The sequence below is a fragment of the Amphiprion ocellaris genome, chromosome 12 (assembly GCF_022539595.1).
Source record: "Amphiprion ocellaris isolate individual 3 ecotype Okinawa chromosome 12, ASM2253959v1, whole genome shotgun sequence".
Classification (NCBI taxonomy): Eukaryota; Metazoa; Chordata; class Actinopteri; family Pomacentridae; genus Amphiprion; species Amphiprion ocellaris.
Genome location: NC_072777.1, coordinates 26,137,230 through 26,158,030, shown reverse-complemented (window position 1 = coordinate 26,158,030; position 20,801 = coordinate 26,137,230). Strand labels below are relative to the sequence as shown.

At 40.0% G+C, this 20,801-nt stretch overlaps 2 protein-coding genes, 1 long non-coding RNA gene and 1 pseudogene across 7 annotated transcripts in view; 2 read left to right on the top strand and 2 right to left on the bottom strand.

Annotated features, from left to right (window-relative positions):
* Positions 1-2,336, bottom strand: part of LOC111572587 (metabotropic glutamate receptor 1) — a 45,299-nt gene extending 42,963 nt beyond the window's left edge. For 2 of the 3 annotated variants that reach the window (XM_023276317.3, XM_055015964.1), the window contains exons 1-2: positions 2,222-2,336; positions 530-1,370 (exon numbers count right to left, since the gene is read on the bottom strand). In XM_023276317.3, coding sequence (XP_023132085.1) covers positions 530-1,259 — 730 coding nt within the window. In that variant the 5' untranslated portion in view covers positions 1,260-1,370; positions 2,222-2,336. Of the gene's footprint in view, positions 1-529; positions 1,371-2,135; positions 2,155-2,221 lie in introns of those variants that run through there. The other variant, XM_055015963.1, reaches the window with a different exon arrangement.
* A 414-nt stretch (positions 2,337-2,750) lies between these two features.
* LOC129350194 (uncharacterized) lies at positions 2,751-18,169 on the bottom strand. The gene is made up of 3 exons (XR_008603532.1): positions 18,109-18,169; positions 7,642-7,731; positions 2,751-3,071 (listed from the first exon to the last, which is right to left on the bottom strand). It is a non-coding gene; the product is annotated as an uncharacterized LOC129350194 (long non-coding RNA).
* LOC111572588 (F-box only protein 30-like) lies at positions 9,041-16,080 on the top strand. 3 transcript variants are annotated; one of them, XM_023276323.3, is made up of 3 exons: positions 9,041-9,105; positions 11,801-13,899; positions 15,284-16,080. In XM_023276323.3, the coding sequence occupies exons 2-3, from the start codon at positions 11,839-11,841 to the stop codon at positions 15,476-15,478; spliced, it is 2,256 nt and encodes a 751-aa protein (XP_023132091.2). In that variant the 5' UTR covers positions 9,041-9,105; positions 11,801-11,838; the 3' UTR covers positions 15,479-16,080. The 3 variants fall into 3 exon arrangements, with proteins under 3 accessions (XP_023132091.2, XP_023132090.2, XP_054871941.1); XM_023276322.3 differs by having other exon boundaries at positions 9,045-9,203; XM_055015966.1 differs by lacking the exon at positions 9,041-9,105 and adding an exon at positions 9,236-9,389.
* A 249-nt stretch (positions 18,170-18,418) lies between the features above and the next one.
* On the top strand, positions 18,419-20,580 carry LOC111572589 (hydroperoxide isomerase ALOXE3-like; annotated as a pseudogene).
* Positions 20,581-20,801: the final 221 nt, after the last annotated feature.

Below are 20,801 nucleotides of genomic sequence, written 5' to 3'. Positions count from 1 at the left end.
GATTTACTGTAATTAATCCAAACACAACACTCAATTGCAGTTAATGGCTGTAAAAAAATAAAAGTTAAGATACACTCAAATTAGCTCCAACGAATGGGAAGATGTTCAAAACAAGATAAATCACTACAAACATTGCAAAGTTGCAATTAAGGATCAACCTAAAACTATAGTTGGGTTAGTGTGAATTATACGCAAATGAAGACCCAAAAACAGGCTTATCAAGTACATTTTATGCCAGTGTTTGATCATTTTCCAGGATGTCCAGTACAAATAATGCTCACTCACCCCTTCAAACACCTGGAATCCGTACAAAGTCTTATCAAAAAACTGTATAGTGATCCTAGACTACTGTCAAACTCAAAAGTCTGCATGCCATGGCTGATTAAAAACACTACAAGGAATAATTAGGTCCCTGTAATATTCTCTACAAACATCTGACATGACTTTTGGTACATTATTGTAACGTGTTTTTTTTTTTTTTTTTTTTTTTTTTTTTACAGCTAAGAGGGGAACATTTATGGTTTCTCACCTTCTGTGTGCACTGCAGACACATAGGTCCAGTTGTACCTCTTGACAATGTCCAGCATGGCCCGGGCCTGCAGGGTGTCTGATGGAACGACCCTCAGGAAGTACTTGAATAAAGTTTTGTCACTCAGGTCGATGCTGGTGGCAGAGTAGGCGATCTGCGGGATGTTGAAGAGCTGCAGCAGGTTCTGCACCTGGATGGCCACGGAGCTGGATCCGGGTCCGATCACTCCTGCGATGGGTTTCTTGGAGGGCGGCGGCTGGTTGGACGGGGTTCCGTCAATACACCACTTGGACCCGTCCTTGTCATCTCGGATGGAGATGAGGGAGTCCCGGATGAACTCGATGCTCTGCTCCAGGGCGACGGACGAGTGCCAGCAGGAGTCCCGGATCTCGCAACCGAGGCTGATGTTGGGGAGCAGGTTGGGGTCTGCGTTGATCCGGTCCAGCGTGTGGAACATGGCCTCCACCCTCTGGATGCCGTACTGCTCGCGGACGTCCCCGCACTTGCGCTCGGCCACTTTCTCAGCGGACGGCTGGTGATGGACGGAGAAGAGTGCGCCGATGATCACGTCTCCGTCCATGCGCGCCACGGAGCGGGACACGGCGCGTGGGACCGCCGAGCGCTCGTAGATGCCGCTGCTGTGGCAGAGCACCGGGGCGCGGAGGACGCATGCGGAGAGACACAGGAGAGCGAAGAGACCCATCTTTACGCGTGCCATAGCGTGCCACATCGCGTGTGCCGTGCCAAATGCGCAGGCATATTATCTGCTCCCTGCCAGCGTTTCCACCTTTATCCCAGCCATGACCTGCGAGCACGACACCTGGGACGTATCCACGCACACCTGCGGAGACAACAAGACAAACTGCTGTGAAATGTAGGCGAGGAGAAACGAGGCCAGCTGTGCCAAACGTTCACGTAGAAAGAATAATGACTGAACACGCATGCTCCTTTCCATCAACGCCCTGCTTCACATTCCTGCAGCTGGCAACCGTCCTCCCTTATCAACTACCCATCGGGATGCCTTTGAGCAAGGCACACACACTCAAGTGGGCAGGACTGGCTGAGCGTGGCTGCTGTCGCCGACCGTGCGTGAATTTGTGAAGCCACACACTCGAAGATTTCTCACACAATCGCGGTGTTAAATTACAAATAAAATCCCCAGGTTTTGTATCAGCTGCCAGTTGAGGGAATCAGACAGATTTCAGCACCGCGGACAGCGCGCTTTCCAAACACGTACAGGGACGTCTTTGGGACTGTTGCCTGGACTCGTCATCCCCTCACAGACTGACTTCTTCCCGATTTGACTCAGCTAATTCCTAATAACAACCAAAACCCCTCCACAATCGACACCTTTTATATTTGGATTCCACATGCAGAGGAGGCTGTTTTTTCCCCTTAAAACGCGCACATTCTTCATACCATCTATCGTGAAGGTGCCTCTCAACCATCGTTTTACACTAATAATAATAATAATAATAATAATAATAATAATAATAATAATAATAATAATAATAATAATAAAAATAATAAAGAGCCTAATTAGAATACCACATGAACTAAGCACATCATATGAGGCATAACATGAGTCATCTGCTCTAACTGTCACCTCCAATCTATCCATCTTTTGCGTTATTCTGTTTGGATCATCCACATTTTCTTTTTTCCCCCTGTATCTTCTGCATCCAAACTTACCTGAATCCTTGAGACATGTCGCGTGCCTTCGTCCGTCTTCTGTAGCGCGTGGTCTTCGGTGGTATTACTTGAGTTTCTCTCTCTCTCTCCCCCTCTATCTGCCACCCCCCCTCCCTCTCTCCCTCTCTCTCCCTCCCTCTCTCTCCCAATTCGAAAAATTCCCTCCCTGCGATTGTAACATTTTCTCTTCCTTTCCGTCTCTTTAGTATCTGTGCCTACATAGGTGTGCACATTTATGGCAGAGCCCGCAATGGTTTTTCTGCAAGAAATGACAGCATTGCTCCAAATAAACAATCTGCATTTGCATATAATGCATTATAAATCAGCTGATCATCTCCAACTGCTGCGTGTAAAATGTCAGGTGAACCAGAAAAGTAATGCCCCTGGTGCAGCCTCTGGAAGTTTTACGGGTGGTGCAGCATAATTCCTGTATCTCATTACAAACATTCGAATTCACTTTTAATCAGTGTGTCAATAATTGGTTTATATTGAAGCGGGGCACGAGATTAGGTGTGATCCACTGTTTTAATTATCGGACAGCTCATTATAATAGAAGGGATTTTATACTGATTACAACAAACCAGCTTCTCACCCTCACTCTGAGTTAACTTGAGGCCTCCAATAAACTACTTGAAAAATGGGGATGTGGACGTTTCCAGCACCACGGATAGCAGCCAACAGCGTCCATAGCGCCATCCAGCGTCTGGTTGAGGATCACCGCTTGCAATTACAGCCTTGATCTCGGTGTTGCCACTATTAAATCTCATGAGTCCACTGAGGTGTGAGAGAACAGTTATTAGCCGGTGTGCCGTGGTGTTCTCTGTAAAGCGATGCAGGCTTGACGCAAACACTGGAAAACACACATAAACACACAGAAGTACATGCTATATAGACAGTATGTAGTGTTCTCACAGTGATCGCCCACCTCAGGAGTTCAGCTGCTACTACATGCTACTATCACTGAATGGAAGCTTTGAAACAGCTCCAGCTCCCACACAGTAAATCATTTTAAGTTCATTTAGATTAGAGATGCGAGTTCCAGTGCTGCCTTAAAAATGTCACCTCGGTTGATTTGTCTGTTCATAATCATCCTATTAGAAAGTTTTAAAACTGTCTGGGTATAATTAACTGAACTGGGAAAAACAAGTTCAATCGACGAGATATTACGTTGAATCAACTTGTGACATGTAGTGACAGATAGATTTGCTTTATTTATTTATTTATTTATTTATTTTTAGGTTCATAGAGTTTCCTCTTTATTTAATATTGAGAAATTATAACTGCAGCTGTTGAAGCCATTGTTACTCCGCCAAGGAACGTGGTAGAGTTATTTGACGATCGGTGTACATTTTTCTGTTTGTGCGCAACATTACTCTAAAACAGATTAACAGATTTGGATGAAATTTTCAGGGAAGGTCAGAAATGACACAGGGACAAAGTGATTAGAGTTTGACAGTGATGCAGCTTATAGTGTGGATCCACAGATTTCTGTATTGTGAGATAGCAACACGACGTCACTGGCACCGTGAACACTATATCAGCTGCCTGCTGATGATCACATGATTGTGATCCTACTACAAATCCACAGCTGTGGACTTATCGGGACTTATCCATCGGGAATCAAACAACAACTGAGCAGCCTTGGCGGAGTACTGCGCTCTCTGAGTGCTTTTATTGTTTTTTCTTTTAACCATTCAGAGAATGCATTTTAACCCCTTGACACCTGAATTTATTTACAATTATACATATTTTAAAAAATTATTTGTGTATTTGCTTTCCAGCTGATGCTAAATCAAGTGGAGATTGTTAATTTGTCTGTTACACATAGAACAGATATATAATAATAATAATAACAGATATATAATAATTTAAGCCCCACTCCGACCGGTCCTACGAGAATCCAGTGCTTGCAAAAGGTTCCTAGGTACGTACTGAATATGAACAAACCGGCACTGGGGGAATGCATATGCTAGCTCGACTGCTGTCTGATGAAAGTAGTTTGTCGTGAATTCGCAACAATCGGCATCAAGGGGTTAATTCTGAGTGTAGGAACTGTATGCAATACAGACTTTTGTCATGTATAAAACTGTTATGATCATTATGAAAGCAAAACAGCCATAACTTAATTTAACATGCGCTATAAACACAGCAAGTTTCCATGATGTCTGATTTCACAAACTGCAAAAAACCACAAGTTTTGAATATCTATTAATGCATAATAGGAAATCTGCTTATATAGTTAGCTAGTTTTCTGTTTCATGAACTTATTTTATTGAGTGAACTCTCAGCTGTTAATTCATTCAACTTATCATCAGAATCAGAATCAGCTTTAATGGCCAAGTATGTACACAACATACAAGGAAGTTGGTTTCGATGGTGATGTCTAGAAATAAAGAAAAGAGAATCATAAAATAACTATAGAAAAAATATAGGCTTGGTGATTAGCACTTTCGCCTTGCAGCTAGAATATCCCTGGTTTGTGTCCCAGCTTTCCTGGGATCTTTCTGCATGGAGTTTGCATGTTCTCCCTGTGCATGCCTGGGTTTTCTCCAGGTACTCTGGCTTCCTCCCACATTCCAAAAATATGCTGAGGTTAATTGGTGACTCTAAATTGTCCGTAGGTGTGAATGTGAGTGTGATTGTTTGTCTCTATATGTAGCCCTGTGATGGACTGGTGACCTGTCCAGGTGTGCCCTGCCTTCGCCCTAAATCAACTGGGATAGACTCCAGCCGCCCCACGACCCTCATGAGGATTAAGTGGTGTATAGATGATGGATAGATGGACTACTGTTCAAAAGTTTGGTGACACTTCGAGACGTCCTTATTTTTGAAAGAAATGCAGTTTTTTTCAATGAAGACAACATTAAATTAATCAATGTGGTAAATGACTATTCTAGCTGGAAAGAGATGATTTCTGATGGAATATCTCCATAGAGGTACAGAGGAACATTTCCAGCAACCATCACTCCTGTGTTCTAATGCTACATTGTGTTAGCTAATGGTGTTGAAAGGCTAATTTATGATTAGAAAACCCTTGTGCAATTATGTTAGCACATGAATAAAAGTGTGAGTTTTCATGGAAAATATGAAATTGTCTGGGTGATGCCAAACTTTTGAACGTTAGTCTAGATATAGATACATTTTAAGTCAACGTGGCTAAAAAAATTTTAAAAATCCTATTTTTAGGTTATAAAGTGTTCTGAAAACAAAAACAACGGGCATTTTTAATCAAACTAGAAACTAGCACAACTTATATATTTACATTGCGAAAAAAAACTGTTGATTTGTACAGTGTGCACGTGGTGAAGCAAGGAAGTGAGCATGCTTTAATTTAACCCTCTTAAGCAAAGCGTGGGTCTCCTCCCAGTGGGCATGTATTGGCTAATACGTGGTGGGGTCCTGTCGTGACTCACACCAGGCGGTATAAATCATAAATAAACTTAGGGAGTCACTGTGACACTGCCACTGCTGGTGCCCGGGGCGTCGGGAGCGAGCATCTGATAGTGAACCTGAATAAAAGTGACATGTTTGGGAAGGATCGAGACTACTTGGATGCTGCAGCCACACTTCAGGGCAAAGGGTGACGCGCTGCTTGGTCTATTCGAGGACTGCAGTTTGCGTGGGTTGACGGGAAGGCTTTCAAGCAATGACCTCAGCAGCAGGCTATTAATATTTTGATGATACAATATTGGTCAAAGGGACCGGTTACTACAAGTATCAATTCAAGGAACAGTATAAACCTTTGCATTTTGTGTTATTGTTACATTTTTATAGTCTCTGGAGTATTTCTCTTTTGCTTTTATAGCTAATATTGATGTTGCCATTGGGGCATAAGTCTATATTTGCAGAAAAAAAAAGCATAAACTTGCATTCTTGTTTAATTTCCTCCAAGCATAAACACCATCAATCAATCTTTTAGCAAGCCCATTTTTGCATGTCCTTGCTTTTTGCTCAACCGGCAGCAACACGTCTCCTTCTCACCACCTCGGGATTGATAGACTCTATTAAAAATGACAGTTTACAAACTGCACTGCAAAGAATCTTACATTAATACTTGGTTTGTTGTCTAAAAATGCGACGTTATGCCACTCAAAAAAACTTGCAAAGGATGGCATGGTTGTGTGCTCGAGAAAACAAACAAAAACTGTTAAACAGATGCAGATAAAGGTGAGTCAAGTTCACAGCACCGTCGGTGGTGAAGCTAAGCCACAAGGCAAAATGAAAAGGAAATCCAAGAACTGAAAATAAGCACAAAAAAACATGTCATCAGTAATAGGTAATAAACTATCAAAGGCTTGATTGGCTCAGCTTACACATCAGTGGTACCATTTTTATTCCATGTTTTATTTGTTGTTTGCTAACCCTACTCTAATCATAGTAACAGGGTTGCTAATCCATGCTAATGTTGGCTTTTCTCAGGAGCAGAACGGAGTCATTTAGCTAGCCATCACTCCTGACCAAGAGGACAAACTTACTGATGGAAAAAAGTAAAGGAAAAAGTAAAAAGTTTTGAGTTTTATCCCGATAATATGAGATAGAGTGAGACATTCAATCAAGGCCGACAATGTGATGAAAATATAAAAAATAGAAGAGAGGACATAGCTTTGCTCAAGCTATTCTTTAGGAAAACTGAGGATGTTAATTCCAGCGTATCATGTGATTCACTGTTTTCTTCTTCCACCAGCTAAAAAGGTTATGTTAACAGGGTTGTTGTGGGACACACGTTCCTTGCATGATAATTACTATTTTAAATATTATGCTGATTAGAAAATGTTCCCACAATTACAAGAGACATCAATTTTAAAAATAATCCCCAAAAAATTAGTTCTAAATTTCATTTTAACTGTTTTACTTGAGATTCAATTTGGTCATCAGAGGTTGGACAAGATAAATATGGCATTTTAGGGGGAACTCCAGACTTATTTGGTATTTCTAAAAATATTTTCAAATATTTTTTTCTCCTATTTTTTTTAGATTTGGTCTCAGGACAAGTAAACTTACACAACAACTGCATGTTTTAGTATTTTGTACATGGATTAGCTGAAATCTGATGCGCAGGACATTAAAATGTCCTCCAATTCTGGAATGACCCAATAGCAAGCAACCTAAAAACAGGAAAAGAAAATCCAAATATGTTCTGTTGTCATGCTAAATCAATTGAATATAGGCTTTAATTAATAAAATATTGTAAATGATATAAGGTATACCTCAATCTGGATATGTAACCTTAAAATGAAGTATGTGTATTTTAAAATGAGTTGTTTATTTAGCTCAGAAGCAGTTAGATTTTATCAAAGAAAGTCATCTCAGATTTGGAATAGGCTACTTGACTTTATTTGGTGTAAATGTGTGATGGTCCCACTGCTGTTCCAACACCTCACGACAAGTGCATTCAGGGTCTATTCAGTTCTGCTACGCACCATCCTGTTGATGTGTCTGTGACTCAGCATCTCCAGCTCCCGGGGTGCTGTTACGTAGGTGACCTCGACCTCCGAACGTGGCATCTCCCCCTGTTAACAACAACAACAACAACAACAAAATGAGGCATTGCTGAATTTACGACAAAGAAGCAGCTTGAATAGAATAACGGTGCAACAGTGATCTCTCCTGTTTGTTGCTGGTTACTGCATTTTTGTCTAAAAAAAAAAAAGAAAGAAAAGGAAAAAAGAAAGAAAAATCATTACTGGGCTTTTTTTCTTCTCTTTTTAAAAGACATGATTGGAAAACAAACATCCTGTTTGAGTCCTTCAAGATTATCCACTCCACAGTACAAATCAATCTGCTCTGAAGCACTCAAATGAGCATAAGTGAGCGTCACTCATTTTCTTTTCAAATTATTTTAATCATTGTATTTTGAAAACCTCTTTTCATGTCTGTTTTGTATTTACATCAGTTAACCAACATTATTTATAAGTATCTGATTTTTCTGCAGTTTAAAAATTTACTGTTAAAATAAATCACAAGCTGAAATGAATTTACTTTATATGTGTGTGTGTGTGTGTGTTGAACAAAAATTACTGGTATGTGCAACACAATCGCTTATTTCATAGAATAGAATTTGGGTTACATGTTGTAATGTGGCACTTCAAATTACCTGCCATGCCAAGCCCTGTCACTGCTAGAGAATTTGCATAATAATAAAAAAAAAGAAATATCCGAACTTATACCGCAAATTCTAAATCAAATACACTTTTACTTATATTGGAAATAAATCACAAAATACCAGATTTATATATTTCACTTCATAATAGCCTGTACCATGGAATTCCATTTTATGTACATTCCTATATATTAAAAATAAAATAAATCATAAATAAAAATAGTTAAAAACAAAAATGTATTTGCTCTGACATAAATACAAGCGACCCTTTAAAATGTCCTTTTCAAAATAAAATAAAATAAAAGCATATAGATTGAATTATTATACAAATTTTGATATTTATTTACCTCGCATTTACCTCATTTATTTATTCCGAGAATTATATAAAAGCCACATTTATTTATTTCATAGGAATATGTATTCATTCATGTATTTATTTATTGTATAGAATGCCATTTTATTCAATATAAAATAAATACATACAATTACACACGTTATTCTAAATAAGAGTCCATACTGCTGTTATTAGTGTCGTTGTCTGTAGTGTTTTTTTTTAATTTATGTATTTACAAACGATTTTATTGTATTGCATACTATTTTACATTTTCCTAAGCATCTTTGAAATTGTCTCCACATTCTCTTTTGTTTTCTCTGCATTTGCTCTTCAGACCAGTGTCAAATGTAAAGTGCATTTGGCTCAATAAAGTTTCGTCGATTGAAAAAGAGGAGGCTGAGTGAGGAGAGATGTAACTAGCCTGCTATCATTAGCAGTTTCGCTACTGAGGTAACTACAGTTAACAGCCGGGTTTGCTGTGTGTGTATACATTTCTAAAACGACCAATCCCTTCTTACCACACGTTTTCCTGCCAGTACGACGACCAGGTGAGAAACGTCCTCCGCGATAATCCGACATTCTGTCGCTCGGCTGCCTTGTTGTGAACCGTTCAACTTCCGAGGTGGCTAGCTAGCTGTTGTTAGCACACATTAGCCGCCGGCGACTGGAAGCTAGCTGCCATTGTTACAAAAACAAGTTGATTTAATGAAGAAGGAACCTCTGACAACAGACGGGTGTGTACTAGTGTGGCAGTATACAGACTAATGTGCACTGTACCTCCAGCTGTTTATCGTTTGAGCTTTCATTACATTAGTGTTTGCTCTAAATAAACTTTAACTGTCAGGAACATCAACTAGCTTCAGTTTATTATCACTGGTACCTCACTGGTTATCACTGTATGCGCTTTAATCTGAGCTCACGTCAAGAGAAGTAAAGCGGCCTGATAAACTGCTGGCTATAAACAAATTTAGCTAAAGATAGAAAGCTACACATTGGCCAAAGGTGATGGTTTCACTTTCATAAAATATATAATTTTGTGCCTATATTTAGGTGATGTAAGGGCACTGACTGTCTACCAAGGCTGCGATTATCGTTTTAGCTACAGATTTTGTAATAGTAGGATTTCAAATTTCAATTTACCTGTATCAGATATAGCCAAAGACTGATGTGAGAGCACCAATCTACATTATTTTAACTGCTCTGCACTGGATTACACCTAAAACAGGTCTTTTTAACAGTTGTGGACCAATTGAACTCATATAATACAATTTTCCACTTGCCAAAGAGTGACTGCAGCTCCTACGTGTTGATTGATATGCACTGAAATTGCCTGATTTCATTCAAAAATGTTATAATTTAAAGATTATGTCCTATAGAAACATAGGAAAATATAATTTCTTAATTTTTTTTAGATGAAACCCATCTGTAATCTAGTTTATTACAGTCTAAACTATGAAAACAATACCAAACATATCCTACACGAAGCACTGGAAAATATACTAGAACACTGTCTATAGGTATCTTAAATGTCGTGCTTGATTGCATCGTGAACTGCAAACATTTATTTGTTTATTTTTTTAGCTGTTAGGAATGTTTGAGGTTTAAGAAGACACATGATTATTGTTGACGATTGTGACTGTTTTATCCAGATAAAAGCAGTTGCAGGTGTTAATAAACTGAGCAATAGAGCTTTTACATTAAGCACAATAAGTGGAAGACGATCAATCTTTGCAGCAGCATCATTGTTCTCAGTTGTAGCAAACTTTGTCAGTAATATGTCTACACATGAAGTTATATTGTATCATAATGTGCAATAAATCAACATACTTTACTAGTTTACACTTACAGTAAATTATATAATGCATGTGTTATCAGATCACACAGAGTCACACCTTTGGAATTAAACTGCCAACTAAACTGACAAGGGGAAAAGCTTTGTATGATCTTCTAGGAGGCATGTCACCACTATGTGGCATATTTTACAGCTGTGAATGACTCTTCTGGATGCTTTGTATGTCGCACTGCTGGACAATAGTGTGTGTTCAGCATACTCAAAAAGACACAGTTTATGCTCAAAAATCAAGTGTTTTTTAGGATGCTTACTAAGTGATTTGTCACTTTTCTAGTGGCAAAAGACCACAGAATTATGATGGAATGAAGGCTTAGTATTCTCTAGTCCCAAATGTGAGAAAGGAGGGGTTTCAGCCTCCTTGATATCAGGCTTGGAAGCTTCCTAATAAGGTGCTTGTATGAGACGGCCTTTTAGATGCATCACATGACTGCAGTTGACTTCAACACTGGGTGGAGTGGGGGCACTGTTTCACTGTTGTTGTGCAGACTTAAAATCCTAGGAACAGAAAGCTCGCAAGCACTTCTGACTGTTTAGGTTTGTCCAGACAGTCAGTCAGCTGGATTTATTGATTAATTTCAATGTTCATTGCAGTTCATTCTGTTCTAAGTTATGTCGTTTTATTCATGACTAAGTACGGCATGAGGTCACTGCTTTTTAACAAGATAAGTTGAAACCATAGCAGCATAAAAGTTACTCATTTTCTCGTGTGATCATTTACACACATTTAAATAAATGCAGTTCATTCTCTTCAGGCTAGAAATTTTAGAGCTGCTGTGCCGCTTAGTTACTTGTAATGGTCAACAAAGCCTAAAGATATTTGGGCACAGTGAAGATTGGGTCATGGATTTCAGTGCACACAGTGACATCTAGTGGTTTTACAAATTTAGAGCAGCTATTCATGACAACTAAAGCTCTGGCACAAAACAATGGTGATTTTACAATTTTATGCTTTAATGTGTACAAATAAATGCTAACAGCACTTCTTAGCTATAATTTTATTTTTAATATTCTTGTTTTAAAAGGCTGCCTTAAGTGCGCACATGCAAAATGATAATAATTTTAGAGGTAAAGATAGATTGTCCTCCTCTCTGTTACATCATCAGTTGACTTGGTGTTTGGCACATGCTTTGATGCAGTGTATCAAAACAGTTTACCTTAGAGGTTTGAAACACACCTTGGTGCCTGTGTATTATCAGCCAGAGAGCCACTATGAAGTCTTGTTTTGCCTTGTTGTATCTTTAAAGCACTTACATTGCATTCTCTTTCTGCCTTTTTTGGTTTTGATTTTCTCAGAGTCACTCCAGAACCGTTCCACTCCCTGAACGCTGAAGATGGAGGAGGACCATGTTCACTGCATATCCTGTATTAACCAGAGGTGCATGGTCAGACCTGAACCAGGGGTTTCTTGTGACCTTGTCAACTGTCCCTTGGTGTGTGGGGCTGTATTTCACTCCTGCAAAGGTGATGAGCACCAGCTTATGTGTCCGCTGATGAGGATTCCCTGCCTGAACAGTGGCTATGGCTGCCCTGCTACCATGGTGCGCAACCAGATGTACGCCCACCTGGAAGTGTGTCCAGCTGGAGTGGTGTGCTGCACTATGGAGTGGAACAGATGGCCTGTTAGCTGCCTGGACTATACTTCCTATGAGAGCCTGAGCCGTGGGGTGGAGGAGGTGGAGCAGCTGGACATGGCGCTTGCTCTACAGGACCAGCGTACACTACTCGAGTCCCTCAAGGTGATTGCAATGGCACCTACGGCAGACGGAGGGCCTCTTGTTCCTGTTAGTCAGGAGAACAGGGCAACACACTCAGCTGTGCTAGCATCTGCTTCTACCGAGTCACCTTCACAGTCCTTGCATCAGCCACAACTGCCACCACCAGGGTCGGCAAAAGAGAAAATTCTTAGTGGAATTAATGGCTTGAATGAGGAGCACTATAGTAAACTGTACGAGGCCACAGTGGAGACTGCAAGAAGCTTAGCTGCAGCTTTAGACTTTGTTAGCAATGCTAGCTCCAGTGAAAGCAGCACAGAGTGTGTGAACAGAGGAGCTGCTATGCAGAGAAGGAGACTTAGCAGCAATGGAGACCTTCAGAATGGACTGGAAGACAAAACGATTGTAGATGCTGATGGTTTGCACAAAAAAGACATGAAGGAGCAAAGTGTTTGTTCGAGTTGTTTGGATGGAAATGGGCCTCTGAAAGGAGCAGATGTAAAGGTTATAAACACAGCCAATGGACCGTTGTCAGGAGCAACAGAGGCCTGCCTGGAGATGGCCTGTCCTGTTGAGGTGCACGATAACATGGATGTTTCTCAGGAGCCAGTGTCCCCTCAAATGACATCTCCAGTGCCCATCAGCCAGACTGTGGCTCAGAGGGCTGGTCACGTGGTACTGGAAGATGGAGGGCAAGTTCTTCCTGAAAACTATGCACCTGAGAGAAAGTTCCACAGCTACCAGTTTTTTAGAGGCCAGGGCCAATGTTCACTATCCAATGGACAGATGAGTATCATGCCAGATAGGTCACTGTGCAGAGTTAGACCAAAAATGGAGGACAAGGCAGTGGATACCTCAGACTTAGAGCAGGATGACGATCCAATGGGTCTAGGAGAGATTGATCTGATCACAGCAGCCCTACTCTTCTGTTTAGAAGAGTCCAGAGAGTGTCGAAGGATCTCTGATACAGTCTATGTTGACGGTTACCATGTTGACTTTGGCACGCAGACTTTTACATTTCCTGCAGCGATTTTGGTGACCAACACGAGAGTAGGTGACATGGCGTCTGCGTCTGCCTGTGACCATGCTGCCCCTCAGCTCACCTACCCCAGCCCTTTCCGCACTCTCCGCCTCGGCCTGGTCCTGGAAGCTCTGGAGGTCGAGGCGGTGCCGCATAACCGCTACCTCCCTCCTAACCCCCGCTACCAGCAAATGTTCCCCTTCGTCTGTGGTCAGTCATTTCGCCGGGACCAATTTTCTTCCCATTTCACAAACGTCCACGGCGACATTCACGCAGGTCTCAACGGTTGGATGGAGCAACGGTGCCCTCTGGCGTATTACGGTTGCACATTTTCCCAGCGGAGGTTTTACCCGTCCGCCAAGGGGGCCAAGGTGGTTCATGATAGGCACCTCAGGTCCTTTGGGGTTCAGCTTTGCCCAAAGGTAAACCCTCCAAGTCACTCCCAGCCTGACCAATTTAGTGGGCTGCCCATTGAGATACTGTGGCACATAACGGGTTTCCTGGACAGCTTCAGCTTGTGCCAGCTGTCGTTGGTATCACGAACTATGAGGGAGGTGTGCGCCAGTCTCCTCCAAACCAGGGGCATAGTGGAGGTTCAGTGGGAGCAAAGACAACGCCCTGGTTCTCATGGCACTGTGTCGTGGCAGATCAAGAATACGGTAAGTAGAAAACTAGCCCTATAGACCTCTCGTTCATTTTGATTCCTTTTTTTTCAAAATCTCTAAAGCAGTTAATTATATGATGCATGTTTGCTACATTCTAAAAAGCTACTGTGCCACTATAGAAGGACTCAACCAATAATTGGCACTGGTATCGCTACCAGTGCCAATTATTGGTAACCAGGAAAGACCAATAACCGCTATTTGAACTGCTGTTCATTAAATGTAATGTTTTGACAGCATGTGATAGCAGACAACATGCCATTCATAACTAGGCTTCTTCAATAAGGGTGACTGTCACTGAATATGTAAAATAGAAATAGGCGTGATTAAATTTGAACACTCTCCTCTGTTTATGTGGGATCGACTGAGATTGATAAAGTGAGATAATGCTTTACTGCTCCCCACACCTGTCAAAATTCACATTATTACAGCAGCAAACATATTTACATCAGCAAATAAACATATTATGGACAAGGATGGAAATGAATAAATACAATATTGACACACTGTAGACAACAGCAATCTAAAGTGGCTTGAAAATAAATTTAAAAGTGCAAAGATGCAGCAGTGCAAGAATGGCTGTACAAATTTTATGGTTTGAGATGACATACGCAAGTCCAATTTATGTTAACAACAACCAGTGATGCTGATGTTAACATGTCTCCTGCAGTTACATCTGCTCTTCTTCTCCATTTTCTTAATATTACATTGCTCTGTCACTTTTGTTGCCCACTAAGGTCCATATTTTAAAGATTTATTAATGATTGTTTTCCAGACTTTCATATTGATCTGTGGCTGCCTTCTAACTTAGTCGCTAGCTGTTAGCATAGCTTTAGCCACTGTGAGAGTAGCTAATTACCTGTTTTGTGGCAACAAAGGCTTGTGTTTCTTTTTTTTTTTTGGCCTTTTGTTGGCTTTATTAGATAGGTTAGTCGAGAGGCAGAAAGGAAAGTATGGAAAAGAATGGGGGAAGACCTGCAGCGAAGGGCCGTGAGCTGGAATGGGTCGCCTGCTCGACCACTTGAGCTACCTTGGTGCCCAGGCTTTTGTTTCTTGTTCGGTGTTTGGGGTCTCTACTTAAGAGATATTTCTGATACCACAGAGTGACAAAAGACAAGAGAGAGGCGGCTGTGTCAGACCTGAACTAGCGCATTTCATTTATCAATAATCGGCCAATAAAAATACAGATAATTAGAAAAATTCCTGCCATGATAATTAGCCAGGCTGATAGTCAATCCTTATACTGTAGCTCCACAATAAATACTACATGCAAAAGTGTTCATATTTAGCTAATGCTGATAAAACATATTCATTCCGAAATTGAGTTAAGCATAAATCTGCATAATCGTTTCTACCTTTTTTAAAAAATTTCCTGTTGCAGGTGTGGCGATTCAGCACTGCCTTCAGCCCCGTGTCGTCGTGGGGTTTCACCGATGTCCCCAGCATGTCGGACCATCTTAAGAAGTGCCAGTTCAACGTGGTGGAGCACAAGACGGAGCCGATACCCCTCCCTGCCATGTGTACCGCACGAGATGGACTCTCACTGCGCCGCGTCCTGCGCCACGTTAACACCTGACCAAACGAGGCTGACCTGTCCTAGCTGCACGAGGTTCACTGTGTTATAATGAGGACGTTGCAATTTCACATTTTCAGTTTGGAAATAAATGAACTCTTCCTGCATTCCACTAGATTATGAAGAAGCCTTAATGAAATAACACTTTACCTGCCAGTGCTGTTGGTGCAAGTGGTCCAAGTGGAAAAATGAATAAATTAAGCACTTCGCTTTGCATGGATCTGTGCTGAAAATGTGCCCTTCACCTTTTACGACAAAGTATATTTTCTTGAAGACAAATATGCACAGTAGATTTATATTATTCTATATGATATATTAATGTGGAATTTAAATGTGTTCACTATTCTGCCTTTCACTAGTAGCCATGGGAAAAGCACATTGTTGGTTAAATTGCATTATTTCTGTGTATCAGAAGTTCTGCTAGCACTTTGCACAATATTTACTAATCTGTCAGTTTACAGTGACCCTAAATTATGTATTTTGCTCTGATCCCTGCTTAACGTGAATATGTAGGATATCAGGACGTGAGTCTAAACAGATGGATCCCCCAAAAATGCATGTAACTTGCTACAATTTAATAAAGAATTTACAGTTTTTTGCATATATCTCTTTTAAAGCTTTCTGAGTTACTCCTTACAGCACATTACTTTGTGATCATTCACAGGCGTTTGGATAAGAATCTAAACTTCACCCATTTCATTTCCATACTTCATTAATTATAGTTGAAATACTGTGAAACCTTTGGCTGACAATGTCAGGAAGACATAATTTACTGAAAAAAGTCATGTTCATTTGATCACGTTTACTCACAGAAAATAGTGTCTAACTATACGTTTAAAAGTGAAGGAAACGCTTCATTGAAATTGCATTATTACTCTGCCAAGGAACGCGGTGGAGTTATGTGATGATTGGCGTATGTTTGTCTGTTAGCAACACTACTCAAAAACAGACCAACAGAATTGGATGAAATTTTCAGGGAAGGTCAGAAATTACACAAGGACCACCTGATTAGATTTTGGCAGCGATGCGGCTTATAGTCTGGATCCACGGATTTGTTCAAGATTTCTGTAAGGTTGTGAGATAGTGGCACTACATCAGCAGCCTAATGACGATGACATGATTGTGATCCTATTACAAATCGACCGCTGTGGACTTGTACATCTGAAATCATAACTGAGCAGCCTTGGCGAAGAACTGCATTTTTTCTTGTTTCAGACAATGCAATTCTTCAGCCATGTTCTAATTCCACATCCATCCATCAGCTATAAATGCTTTATTTTGTCAAGATGACTCCCAGTCTCGAAATTCAGAAGAGGGACAATCCAAACAATTCAAAGCCCACACGAGATTCGAAAGAAGAAGAAGGAGAACTAACTCAAATCCAATAGAACAGTTTTGGGGAATAGATGCAAAAAGCAGCTGACAAAATGCCTCTAAAGAATGGTAGAGCATATTTCAAGTTTTTTTTGCAATGCTGGTATCCTCCATGCCTAGGTCGGTGTCATCCAAATAAAAATAGACAAACGAAAGCACTAAAAAAAAGACTTGAATCTAATGAATGACTTGTATTGGATTGCTGTTTTGGGGCCATTATTTGTAATATAGTCAATCTAAACTGCTAGCTTTTAATTTCAAGTAAGAGCAAATGCGCCACTGTATTACAATTACTGTAAGGTGATACAGTTTTCAATTCATTGACATTTGGGGGACACTGCACAGGGGTGTACACACCTCTGTTGTGTGCCGTAAACACAAATCTAACAACTCATAAAGCTGTCTTTCAGCAGAAACTAGCAGCTATGCAATTAGATTTTTTTTTATGGTTAAAAGGTGATGGAGAGTCATTATGATTTAAGTATCTGCAAAATGTTTTGCATAACTGCATCTGGATAGTTTTCAACTCCAGTATGATTAAGTGTCATGGTTCAATGACTATTATTCATTAACTTATAATTACAAAGCTGTATCTTCATATATTTGTATGCACAAAGAAAAAAAAACATTTTTCTCAGCGACTGCATCCCATTTTCTCTACATCTTTATTTTAAAATTACTCATAAAATCCATGTGTTAATGTATGCACAGAGTATAGCAACACCAGGAGTTGTGTGCTAGTCCTTGTGTTAGACTGTAATTAGGTAAAAAGTGGATTTGAGCAACGTGACAATGAGCTGTGATGTGCTGATTGTTTACCATCTTACTGAGCATGTTAACATGCAAACATGTGCTCATTAGCGCCAAACATGAAACACTGCATTGATCTCATGGAAGTGTCAGTTTTAAAAGGAGCACTTTTTGGGATAAAAAATGAAACATGCTTCTCCTCAAAAACACTCATAACTTTATGTATTAAATTAAAAAAAGTTCAAAGGACTCTTAAGTCACAAAGACATATAAAATGTTTGATGATAGTGACTTTATGAAGATTCAGTTAGCTTAGCAACACATCAAAACAATCCAACAATACTGGGTGACACTTGTGTTGGTCACCAAAATATTTTGCTAAATTTCTCCTTCTGGTAACTGAGAATACTCGGCTATATGAACAGCAAGGATGAGATGGTAAGGTAACTGAATCCTCGTCTGCCATTGAAATGTAAAAATTAAGTATAAGTAATAAGTTTTCCACTCACAACTGGACTTCCTTTAACTCCTCTCAAACTTCGGGTCTTCATTTTCCAACTGTGAGGCCTCCTCCAATCAGGAAATGTCCAGCAGCTGTGATGGCTTTAATAGCTTAGTGCTGCTGTGTTTCCTGCTAAACAAGCTGTGCTCCCTCTCTATGGAGCCTCATCTGTTTGTACAGAATAGAAACTTCATGGCACTTGTGCACATTTGATGCCGTCAGGTTGGACATTTCTGGGGTGGAGCAAAGCTATTTATTGCAAGTAGTTAGTGTTGTTTTGTTTTGTATGCTTCCGTTGTTGAAGCTGCTCAGCCACTATGTCGGAATACACTTTAGAAGTGACAACAGGAAGCATGCTGCATGCAGGCACATTTGATAATTTGTATGTTACCTTGATGGGTTCTGAGAGGCAATCTGAGCACATTCCGCTAACCAATGTTGGAGTGGATAAAAGTGGAAAGGTAGAAAATGTTGTTCTCATACAGTTATGCACAACCTTATGTTTTGATTCTTTAAGATTAAGACTTCTTTTTATTTTGAGTGGTGCACATTCAGTCAAAAACACGGCTTTGGAAAAATGGAACTTAATGACAGTCAGTCGAGTCAGTCTACATTGTTTTGAGCCATGTGCAAAAATGTAGCATTTCTGATTGTCATTATCTTTAACCAGAGGTGGGAACGTATTCTGTCACAACGCTTTTTTCTTTGGGATTTCTTCTTCTGCTCAAGTTGGAGAAAGATCCTTTCCACGAGTCTCCTCAAAAGGACTGGTTTTGTTCCAAGGTAGTGGTGACGACACCCGAAGAGGATGAAATTCTTTTCCCTTGTTACAAATGGGTGTCCGGTGGTGAATCTGTGTTGCTGAGAGGGGGCAGAGGTTTGTGAAATGAATAAATGTCAAGCATTTGTCATAACAAGACTAAAAAAAAATCTGCATTATTGTTTTGGATTGAGCTGAAATTGTATTTTTAAAATCTATCCATGGACTGTAATCCATATAGCAACCAAAGCTTTCAAAGATTTTGATCCTCAACTGGTATATCAACGAAGAAAAGAACTGGTCCAACAAAAGTTAACGTACCAGTGAGTGTTCTGTCGCTGTCAATTTGCAAGAATCACCTCTACAAACTGACTCACTGGGACACTTATTCCTAACTTTAAGATTTCTTTATTTCTTGTTTTCTTCTGCAGGTGGGATAAATATGCGGACGGAATGACATACGTCTTAAATATCAGTGATCCAACACTTATGCCTAAGGAAATCGTTTCTCATACTCAAAAGCTTTCCAATTCAACTATGTAAAGGAAAAAGTGTAAGTTCCACAACCCGGACAATGGAAAGCAAATTAATGGTAAAATAAATTAAATTGAAATGCTTCTTCTTTTTCCTATATCCAGATTAGCTGAGCTTGAACCGAAAGGTCTGAGATACTACAGAGCAATGGGAAAGCTTTGAGGCTATGAAGGGAGTCTCCTGGTTCAAAAAGACACCCATGTCAGGTGGGATTATAGTGTATTACAGTTTTGTGTTCAACAATCTCTGAAACAATAAATAACTTACTGTATATTTTGTATCCTAGAGTATGTGTCAAAGCACTGGAAGGACGATGACTTTTTTGGATACAAGTATCTTAATGGAGTCAACCCCATTGTGATCCAACGCTGTTCCAAGCTTCCCTCTAACTTCCCTGTCACAGAGCAGATGGTGAGGCTCTTTAAGTGAGGAAATAAAGGTAAGACGGCACATTCCTTGTAATTTAAATGTTCTACATATAGTTTTCTCTCACCATTTGTTCTTTTGATTCAACAGATGGGCAATATATTCATTATTGATTACAAGATCATGTAAGGTCTGCCTACGAGGGTTACTGACGGTAAACCGGTATCCGTGTCTGCTCCTCTTTGTTCTACCTAAATCCAGAGAAGAAATTACGACCTATAGCAATCCAGATTTCTCTTCTATTAAATTGCTTTTTACATTCATTTTAATCGTCAACAATTAAAGAATTCCTCCTCCTTCAGCTCAGTCAGCAGATATAAAGAACGACTCTCCCATAGTTTTCATGTTTTAGAACAAATTATGTCTGCTTTACATGTCTGCTTTCACAAACATGTATCATATTTTTCCTGGCAGTTTCTTTAACTGATTATAATTTACAGAATTTAAATTTGTGAAGCTTTCTAAAATGTTTCTATCTTGATCAGAGTTGCAAAAATACAAGTGGTCTTGTCTGTCAAAACTGTGTCGTGGTGTTCTTGACAGGATTCCCTTCAAGCTTTCAAACTGTGGAGGAACTTATCAATTTTGTCACTATGGTGATCTTCTCCTCGTCATGTCAACATGCTGCAGTGAATCGTGGACAGGTAAATATGTTGTAATCCTCACAGTGAATTAAATCTTGTTATTTCTGTCAACACATCATTGCCGAGGAGGGGGAGTAATGCCATGATTGTACACTGTGCTCAATAGTAGGTTTTAATTACCACATCCATTGGTTTGCCTTATTGGAAACTGTGGCGTTTACAAAGCTTCTTATTAAATGTTCCCAAATTGTAAGCTTTGTTGTTGATTGTGGCAATTACAATCAATTTACTTTAATTAATTGTTTGGTATTTTTGGACAATTAACTTGTTTGCTTTCCGGCAAAGAGGCTGATTAGAGAAAAATGGCTTGAATATTACTGTATAGTAATTAAAACT

Coding starts and splice junctions, on each gene's coding strand:
- LOC111572588 (XM_023276323.3), top strand. CDS start 11,839: ATGGAGGAGGACCATGTTCACTGCATATCCTGTATTAACCAGAGGTGC. Junction 13,900..15,283: donor CGTGGCAGATCAAGAATACG/GTAAGTAGAAAA, acceptor TTCCTGTTGCAG/GTGTGGCGATTCAGCACTGC.